The sequence below is a fragment of the Staurois parvus genome, unplaced genomic scaffold (assembly GCF_062004578.1).
Source record: "Staurois parvus isolate SC_StPar_1 unplaced genomic scaffold, SC_StPar_1.0 ptg000714l, whole genome shotgun sequence".
Classification (NCBI taxonomy): Eukaryota; Metazoa; Chordata; class Amphibia; order Anura; family Ranidae; genus Staurois; species Staurois parvus.
Genome location: NW_028318510.1, coordinates 1,982,307 through 1,992,641, shown reverse-complemented (window position 1 = coordinate 1,992,641; position 10,335 = coordinate 1,982,307). Strand labels below are relative to the sequence as shown.

Sequence of the window (10,335 nt, the reverse complement as noted above, 5' to 3'; positions counted from 1 at the left end):
AAGCTCCACGAACAGGGTCCTCCTATTCCAGCTGTATCGAGGTGCATTGTAATCGTACTGTTTCCCTTTATATTGTAAAGCACTGTGGAAACTGTTGGCACTATATAAATCCTGCATAATAGTAAATATAATAGAAAATAATAATAATATAATAATCCCTGAGTCTGAAAATTGCCCTTTTGGAACTGTGATTGATCTCCCTTCACCCCTTGCTTTAATGACAAAAGTATTTTTCTCTCATTTGTCCTCATAAGCAAAAATCCTAAAAAAGAATGTTATAGAAAAACAATACTCACGTGGTTTAACTAAAAAAAATTTATTAACAATGTAAAATGTAGGGTATTTTACAATCAGAGCTAAGTTTGGCATGCCCTATCATTTATAACACTATGTGCAGACACCATGCTTTAACGTTCTATAGTAACAATATATGATAAGTTGTTCTTACTAGGATATGAGGTTATACTGGAGGAAGGAAGGAGGGGATTGAATACACTACCTTCATATATATGTGTAACATTTTCAAAATTGTGAAAATCACACCATTCGAATGGGAGGAAAATACTGATGATCGTCATCAAGCTTACAGTAATATTTACAAGCCAGATACCTAGTTTTCATCCTCGAGTTAACAGATTAGAAACGTGGCTGAAGTCTTGGACAAAATCCTGATGCATTGTGGAAGACTAATTATGATTAAGACAAAAAAAAATACAAATCAAAGTACAGTTATTGGCCTTTGATAACATCAACAATAATAACTGCTGTCACCATCTCCATACTGAATCTTCATTGTGATGCTGATGGGATGGTTTCCCTATAGCACAATACTAGGACATCAAAGCAGTTTGCATATTTTATGCTTGAGAACTTTTAGTGTTCATAAAGTCTGTTTGGAAATGTTCCACCCAGTCACTGACAGTTTTTGGACCAGTTCATAGGTCAAACAATGTTATTTGCTTCCAGGACCATAGCAGAAGTTCTGAAAAAGGCAGTTTAGGCAACACTGAATACATAATGGGTCAACCAACCTCAATACGATATATGACAGCAAAGGTCAAATTATAACGTATTTGTGGAAAGAATGGCTTTTCTTTATTATTTTTTAACTGCTGATGAGGCAACACAATCCAAAGAATCTTCTCTTTCTTCTTCTGACAAGTGGATATGGTGTTAAGTTGAGGAGGCTACTGTCGTCTGCAATTAAACATCAATATATGTATTAATCATCACAGTAAACACACTAGATGATGTTAGAGTATAATTCTTTTTTTTAAACAGTAGCTTTACAAGATAGATAAATCTTCCCTCTGGTCCCTTTGGTTCCCTCTGGTCTGTTCGACATCATTGCAGGATCCCACCAGCTGACATTTCTATTGTAACGCATGTGCAGAGTAGGAGTCATTTAATTGGTCTATGGTTGCAAAGCGCTCTGTATGTTGCATGGCAATCCTGGGATTGTTCTGCAGTGTCTGTGTCCTATAGGACCTAGGACACTGCAGAGTGGCAGTGGGTTACTGAAACACTCTCTCAGCACTGTCATTATGCCTGGATTTTTGGGCAGGAGATCATTCAAGCATCAACATACAATGCCAGACTCAGCAAAGAGGCAGCATTGTAAGAGCAAGTGACTGGTAGGTAAAAACTGAACACCAAGGCTTATTCTTGCTTCCACTGACAGCAACGATATGAGTTACTCCACTTGACATTAACAATACGAAGCTTATTTTATCTTACAGACAACGATGGGCTTTTTTTCCTCCCATTGGCACCAATGATTGGCTTAATTTCTTTTTACTGACATCAATGATGGGGTTCATTTTCATCCCACTGACACCAAAGATGAAGCTTTTTTTTATCGCGCTAACAACAATGGTGCTTATTTTAGCCCACCAACACCAATGATAGAGCTTATTTTTATCACTACTGACCCCAAGGATAGGGTTTAATTTTACTCCCAATGATACAACAATGGGACCTATTTTATTCACAACTACAGCAATGATGGGACTAGTTTTACTCTCACTCTTCTCTTCGGTTTCCCTCCAGGCCTGATTTTGATAAACACAAAGCATAGGATGACAAGTACAACACTATAAGCCATGCACCAAGCCAAACCCCACCAATGTTATTGGCCATGCCCCTGTGTGGCCGGCATGTCGTGAGCCACATTTTCCTTCTCAGACCCTTCAAGGTGTCTCTCCTATTGTCAGTTGTTGGCAATTATGTCAGTCCCAGTGTTTTAATAAGAGAAAAACTGCTGGAACAGCAGTGAGTTAATCATTGCGCAAGAAGGACATTTGCAGGGTTAAACCTGTACCAACAGTGTACAGAAAGCCCCCTACTTAAGGCAGCTATGTTTAAAATTGTTGCCAGTTTAAAAAAAGTTGGTTAAAGGGGTAAAATAAAAATATATTATTATTATTATTTTTTTACTAAACTGCAAAAAGTCTGGTGTAGCAATTACGTTATATATGTTATATCAATCTTTTCAACAAAATGAGCATTTCTAGCTTGTAATATCTTTTCTTGTACAGTCATTCTTTACTTCTATAACCGTTGGAATATATATTTTTTAAACCTGTAATTATTCTTTCTGTGATCTTTGTTGGAGATAAGCAAACTTCTTTGAGTCCAATATGCCCTATCCTCTGCCCCAATACTCTTTGCTAGATTCAAGCCTATATTAAAACATAAAGCTCATAACTAGATATTCAGTCATTGCTTTGGAGGGTATCCATTCATAAAAACAGAAAGAGGGCTGGTAAGTACTGTAAGTGTCTTCCTGCTTTACTGAAGCCATGCTGACATTTAATGAAGCCAAGCCAGAAATTTCCATAACAATGCCTAGCAGCACTGGGTTGAGGAAAAGTTCACCTTTACAGAAAAAAATAACAAATTCACATATTTTGCAGAAAAGAATGTGCATTTATTTATTACTTTTCCCTGCAGAAGCCTGGAAAGCATTGATCGGTAAATCATGGGTTCAATGTGGGCTCCTGCAAACATATCCTCCTGCTTTAAGCCCATACCTCTGTACGGCTTTGTGGTCTATGAGAAAGTTCATCAGCACCTCTGCAGTCTATTGAAACTACAAGTCTGTCTGCCACAGAGGCAGATGGTACTTGCAGTTTATTCATTCACAAGAATCTGTGAATGAATGCTTTCAAAAAGTTATAGCAGAACTGGGAAGAGGATCTCTTTCCCACTATCATAAATAGAGGAGGATCAGAGGGAGAAGGGGCAGGAGCTGGACGATGTTACATGTGCCATCCTTAATACAGGTGGAATATATAAGATGTTCCAATGTTGTACTGAGCCTTTAAGAGGATAAGACTAAGCACAGATGACCCTCATCAATACAGCTGAAGGGTACTCTACTGGCGTCTGAAGAGGAGGTGTCGGAATTTGCGGATTATTTGCATTGTTCCATGTATGCCCTGGTTAGCTGCTTACCCATTAATTCAAAAAATGTACTAAAAATAAAATAAAAGACACATTTATTTTTTTCTTTTAAACAATGCTTAAAATAAGCCTTAGTGGTCTTGACTGTGCTTGGTACAGTGTTAAGAGTGAAGGAACAAAATCTATACTCTGCAGGTTCAACTACAAAACACCAGATAAGGGAACTGTAGGGAATTCCAAAGTACAGATTGGTTAATTGCTTCATTCAAAAAATAAATAAAAAAGAACTTTGTAATCAATGGTGCTGCAGCCTGCTATCTTGGGGGCCAGATGTCATTCCGTTTAGCATTTTTATTTAAAAAAATATAAGTACAAAAGGATCAGTTGTGGCAGGTAGACTGATATTTGGAGATATTCAATGCAAATCTCTCTAGGTCAGATTTCAAGCCATTAATTGGTTTGCTCAGTCCATGGTACTCCTTATCTGATCATTTTTTTTGGTCCTGAACATAATAAAGAAAACATACACAAAACTATATACATTCCGTTTCTGAACAGTCTTAATGGGACTGCTGCTGTTATGAAGACATAAAATAATATATGTCAAAGGCTAATACCTTTTATGTATATCGCCATTCCCTTACCTAAAAGGACTTATATAACTATATGAAAGCAGACCGGGGATTATGAGTGACAGAGCATGCTGGGAATCACCACTTTCTCTGCAGCTGGGTGCCAGCAAATGAAGCCACCCTGCTTATACCATAAAAAAGACTTTCATCCACTGGTACAAAAACCCTTTTCATGATACTGAATGAGGACAGCTGGCTTTGCTGTCCTTTTATAGTGGCCTACCACTTAATGGCCCCTTGTAGGGCAATTTTCTATTGATTTTTCTATTGCACAGATTATTAGTGAAACCACAGTTCAGCCATTACTTGCTCCATGTGCTGTTAGAACAAGGTATAATGAAATCCCATTTAGGAGTAATTCACTTAGCCTGCAGTTGGGGATGATGAACTATCGCTGTACTGTGATTGAGTACATGATGATGCAGTTTTTTTCAGCATTAAGAGATTCTGGAACCTCAGGTGGCTAAGTGATATAATAAGATAGAAGTTTTATCCTTCATTTATATAGTGCACCCACAGAAAATGCAACAAATGCAGGAGTCACAAATAAACTTCATGAAAACTATGTCTTTGGTGGCATTTGGATCCAGGGCCCTAGCAATGCAAGAGTTCTAAACATAGTAAAGGCTGAATTGCACATTCCCAGGTTTATTGTGGCAGCACAGCCTTTCATGGCTGAATTACATGTGTGTCTGTATTATTGTCAATTCATTGTAAAAACAGTTGGGTTAACATCCAGTCTACATAAAACACATTTTTACTAGATGATGAGTTACATCATCCACTGCCTTCTTTTATATTTCTGGACTGAATAATCTACCTCGTTTATGTTGACCTTGGGGCTAGGAAAAAAGTTATCTTTGCAATGGGTCCCCTCTGCACTGCAAGGATTAAATGCTTGTTTTGTCTAGTTGAAATACTTACCTTATTCCTTTGTCCCCTGGCAGCAGGCACTCTTCTCTGCTGGGATGAGGGTGGCCCCAAACACCCGTACGTACAAAGCAGGACCAGTGGTTCTGCACTACACTCCCTGGCCACTTTATGAGGTACACCTGTTCAGCTGCTTGGTAACACAAATTGCGAATCAGCCAATCACATGGCAGCAAATCAATGCATTTAGGCATGTATATGTGGTGAAGATGACTTGTTGAAGTTAAAACCAAGCATCAGAATGGGGAAGAAAGGGGATTTAAGTGACTTTGAACATGGCATGATTGTTGGTACCAGATGGGCTGGTCTAAGCATTTAAAAAACTGCTGATCTACTGGGATTTTCATGTACAACCATCTCTAGTTTTTACAGAGAATGGCCCGAAAAATGAGAAAATATCCAGTGAATGGCAGTTGTCTGGATGAAAATGCCTTGTTGATGACAGAGGTCAAAGGAGAATGGGCAGACTGGTTATGCCAAATTCTGACCCTACCATCTGAATTTTGCAGCAAACAACATGAAAGCATGGAACTCCTGCCTTGTATCAACGTTTCAGGCTGGTGTTGGTGTAATGGTGTGGGGGATATTTTCCTGACTCTAGCAAGGTGTACCCAATAAAGTGGCCGGAGAGTGTATACATAATAAGGGAGTGCAGTGACCAGTCTAGCTCCAAAGGGGAACGGTGTCAGGAAAGAAGCCTTATAAAGAGGGGGAAGTCTTCAGGAGCAAGGAATTTATTAAAGTTGAACTACAGGCAAAAAAACCTTTTATTTAAATATATTCGGCAAAAACCACAAATAAACGTCAGTTTTTGTGCACTAAATGTCTTTACAAATCTAGATATAACCTTCTGAAAGCAGATGCTAACGTCATCACTGTGCTGTACATGGCCTGTGCAGAAAGCAGAGCTATGGGAGGGTTCTATCAGGCTCCATCCCCTACAGGCTGCCAGCAGTAAACTATAGGAGGGGGTGGAGACAAGACCAGTCACCTTGTACAAGGATAGAGAGCAGAAGTGACTGGTCTTTATTACAGGAAGCTCCTGTACAGAGACAGGAGGGTTAATTTACTTAAACTGGAAAGTGCAAAATCTGGTGCAGCTCTGCATGGAAACCAATCAACTTCCAGGTTTTATTGTCAAAGCTTAATTGAATAAGCTGAAGTTAGAAGCTGATTGGCTACCATGCACAGCTGTACCTGATTTTACAGTCTTCAGTTTTAGTAAATCAACCCCAATGTTTCACACTGGATTACTGCACAGATCTGGAAGAAAGACAAATCACACTATGATGCAAGTAAGAATGCCTCTTGTATTTAGACAATATTTGTTTATCCTGAAATTCAGCTTTAAATATTTCACCTTATTCCTGCTGTCCAGACAAAATGGAGATTTAATCCTTGCAGTATGAAGAGGGCCCTACTGCAAGGGAAACTTTTTCTCCTGTCCAGAGTTCAGTTTTAATGTTTCTCAAAGACCCCAGACCAACATATTGCACTTAGAGGCTCTTTTCTCCTCCTTTGCTCATTATATTTCCATTGTGAACAGTAGGTTAGGATGGGCACGTACTGCCAATGGACAGACAAATGCCTCATCAGGTACTCTTGATAGTGAGACATGTATTCATCCTGAAATTATATGAATGCTGAAGGGACCCATCACAATCTCTCTTAGATGGATGGATGGATGTATGATGGATGGATGGAGAACGCACACAGTAAAAGCTCTGTGCCCTTTTCTCCAGATTGGCTATCAGGAGCAAGACATTTTGCAGTAGGTTTAAAATTATTTTCAAGCAATAGTAATTACATAGTTACATACATAGTTAGTCTGGCTGAAAAAAGACAAAGGTCCATCCAGTTCAACCATAAAAAAAAAAGTTATAATCCTACACCCACAGTTGATCTAGAGGAAGGCAAAAAAAAGAAAAAAGCATGATGCAATTTGCTCCTGTAGGGGAAAAAATTCCTTCCTGATCCCCCGAGAGGCAATCGAATATTCCCTGGATCAACTTTACCTATAAACGTTGGTATCCAGTTATATTCTGTGTTTCTAGGAAAGAATCCAGGCCTTTTTTAAAGCAATCCACTGAGCTGGATTAGTTCAATTCAGACAAGTACGTGTAGCTGTACCCCATTAGGGGACACTATAGATTAGACAGGTTCTTTCCCAAACAGTGCAGAGGCAGCCAGGCACACAGCAACAGTCATTCTCTCCAGTTCATTGATCAGTCTGGGGGTTGTCTTTTTAAAGTTTATATGCTAGTAGAACTTGGTGGAGGATTTGGGGTGATGTGGGATATTCCAAAATGTCAGGTATTTTTGGCAGAGGACAATTCTCTTGCAGTAGCAATAGCACAAGTGTAAGTAAGCTGGAGCATTCTACGGTTCATGGCTGGGGACCATGAAATAATTTTAGCACAGGTAAAGGCAGACTGGAACAGTCCACAGTTCACAGCGGAGGACCATGCAGTAGCTTGAATACAGTATTGCAGACTGGACCAGTACACAGTTCAGGGCTGGGGACCATGAAGTAGGTTGAGAATAAGTAAAGACACACAGTCTGTCCATAGATGTGGCCTTTGGTAACTTAGTCCAGTATTCAGTCCAAGGGACTCCAGGGGCAAGCAGCTCTCCCCCCTCCCCCTTCCTCAGAGCTCACAGATCCTCCCCCCAGGGGGAAAAGACAAGCTCCTCAGGGCTGTAGGCTATTTAACAGCATCCTAGCCACTATCTGGGCACACCTCCCTAAGTTCCAGCAACTTCTTCTAGAGACAGGGGTAAGCAGTTATACTCTAAACCTGTCAAGCACTGAAAAGTCCAGACCAAACAAGCACTGCTCCTCTGATTACAGAGCAAACCAAAAACTAAATTTAACTAACAGCCTAACTAGGAGGGTGCTCCTTTGTAATGTCCAATGTAGGAGGATATAAATAATAAGAGTCATACCATTTCAATATCTTTGAAAAGCCAAGTTGGCAAGTAACATGCTGCCATCCATATATGGGTGAAGAAAAGTTTGAGCAGACATTGAACTAAAAGTAGATTTCTCAACATAGCAATAAGGTGGACTCATCGCATAATTCAGTTACCCCCTCTCCTATTTCCTAACCAGGAGCACCAGTGCTGGTATAAATGATGCGACCACCATGTGTTCAAATACATATGATCTTTTGAAAATGATTTTAATGCCTCAACTGCTATATTTCTTACATAATGCCCCTGTAGCCCTTCCTTTTCATCTTTTTTTAGGATGATAAACTCCATCTTTCGGCAATTGTTATGAGGGCAGAATACACCTAGGGTTTGCTCAGAACAACTACAATGTCCAAAAACGGATGGGGGAATAGCATTCCCGAATGCCTGGGTTTATTATTTGGCTGCTCAATTGCAGCATATGGGGAGAGGCATGGTTCAATTTGGGAGGACAGAGGGACTACCACTGGACTCTTCCTTATCCCTTATGATTCAGTATACTCAGTCCCCTTCGCTCCCTGAAGGATTAGAGTCCCAATACTTTGCTATATTCAATAAATGTCTTCCTACCTATCGGTTAATGCAGAAAATTTGGGGAAAAGCTAAGCAAATGCAGGCAGCTATACTAACCTTAGTATGACCTGGAATAATCATATATACCCCCAATTGGCAAAACGTACTTATGCCCATAAACAGCGCCCATATGGTATAATGCATTTGAAACATCTTTAGGGACACCTTACAGTCTATGTACCTTTTACAGCAAACTATGCATTTTTATTATATACAACTGCATCACGCACTACAGGCTGAAAACCTACCGTCTGATTTTTCTCTTTACCCTACCTTTATATTTGGCATGTTACAACATAGTACAACCCAGAAAGGCCTTATTTCTAGCTGCCACGCCTCACTACTGTCAATTTACCTGGAAGCGTTTCCGTGCAGGGCCATGGACAGGTGGGAGCAGGGGCGGACTTACCATTTGGAAACTCGGGCACTGCCCGAGAGCCTGGGGTCAGTAGGGGGCCCCATGAGATGCCCCTGGTACCTTTTTCATAGGCTTTTTTGAGTTTGGGCAAGGACACAGGGGCCCCATGATCCCCTATTGCCCGGGGGCCCCATGAGTTGTCAGTCTGCCCCTGGGTGGGAGCCTGATGCTGGGGAACAGTGGGAAATGGCCTTAGAAGCAGTACACGATAGCTCCTTATATATGTCTCTGAGACCCACACAATTGTATATTCTGCTGCAAGTTCATTACACCCCAGTTAAATTGTTTAAGGTGGGACTTTTGTCTGATCCAGTTTGTCCTAAGTGTGGTAGAGATCATGGGGATCTAATACATATGTTGTGGAGATGCCCTAAGCTGCACAGGTATCGGAAATCAGTCCTAACTACTATTATATAGTATAAATAAAGTATTCCAAACTGAGCTTCCCTCTAACCTCAAGCAATGTATATTGGGTATTCTAAAAGGTATAGTTCCAGATGCCTGTATTAGGGAAACTGTTTCTAGGGCCCTATCATAGGCATGTAAAGCCACACTACTCAACTGGAAAAGCGCTTGCTCCCCTTCCCTTAAGGAATGGCTTATGCTTATGGGCAGCCATTCTCATACCTACTCTTTCGGCCCACTGGTGGAAGCCATCGGATTTAACATTGAAGGGCTCAGATTTGCCTCAGGCTATATAGTGCTGGACATTGTAATTGTACTTGTCTACTTTTATATGACCTGATGTACTGGATGATATATATATTATATATACATATATATATAAAATCTAACAAGAGTATATTTTTAAGCCAGTGATCAGTTAGAGGGGGTGGGAGGAAGGCAGGCTAATATTTTCCCAGCGATGGGCTTTAAAGCTCTTTTGCTGCTTGCTAATAATATGTAAATAATTTAGTGTCTACAGTCTGGGCACAGGAGCAGATTAGGAAGCTATAATCTTACCTTGGTTTTTTAATGGCAAAGGCATGGTCTCCCTGAGTTTGCTTAAGAGGTTTTTCATTTCCCTCATGTCTCTGAAAAAAGGAAAACATCTCCTTTAGTTTGGAATTCCATTCACATGCAAGATGAAGATTTTCTTTTCTTTCTTCCTAGAGTTGCCAACATTTTGAAGCCAACCTGCGCATATTCAATGCTTGGTAGTCTACCTTCACCAATGTAGATACTTTTAGCCAGCTGCCAACTGCTTAAACCAGAGAGGGTCAAATTGTTCACTTTAAAAAGAAAAAAAAAATTCCCCCAACCTTCCCTCCATCCCCCTAAAACACACAGCAAACCCCCTTCCCCCACCAGGAGTGTACATACCACCTCCGATGGCTGTGGCCCTCACACTGTGTGCAGCCCAGTCAGTAAAAATCTAGCTGTCCCCATCTACACACTAACATC

The 10,335-nt window shown here is 40.3% G+C and overlaps 1 protein-coding gene across 3 annotated transcripts in view; it reads right to left on the bottom strand.

The window, feature by feature from the left end:
• Positions 1-300: 300 nt before the first annotated feature.
• RGS7BP (regulator of G protein signaling 7 binding protein) overlaps positions 301-10,335 on the bottom strand; it is a 146,303-nt gene continuing 136,268 nt past the window's right edge. For 2 of the 3 annotated variants that reach the window (XM_089653452.1, XM_089653453.1), the window contains exons 5-6: positions 9,895-9,965; positions 301-1,197 (exon numbers count right to left, since the gene is read on the bottom strand). In XM_089653452.1, the coding sequence (XP_089509578.1) occupies positions 1,106-1,197; positions 9,895-9,965 (163 nt within the window). In that variant the 3' untranslated portion in view covers positions 301-1,105. Of the gene's footprint in view, positions 1,198-9,890; positions 9,966-10,335 lie in introns of those variants that run through there. The other variant, XM_089653454.1, reaches the window with a different exon arrangement.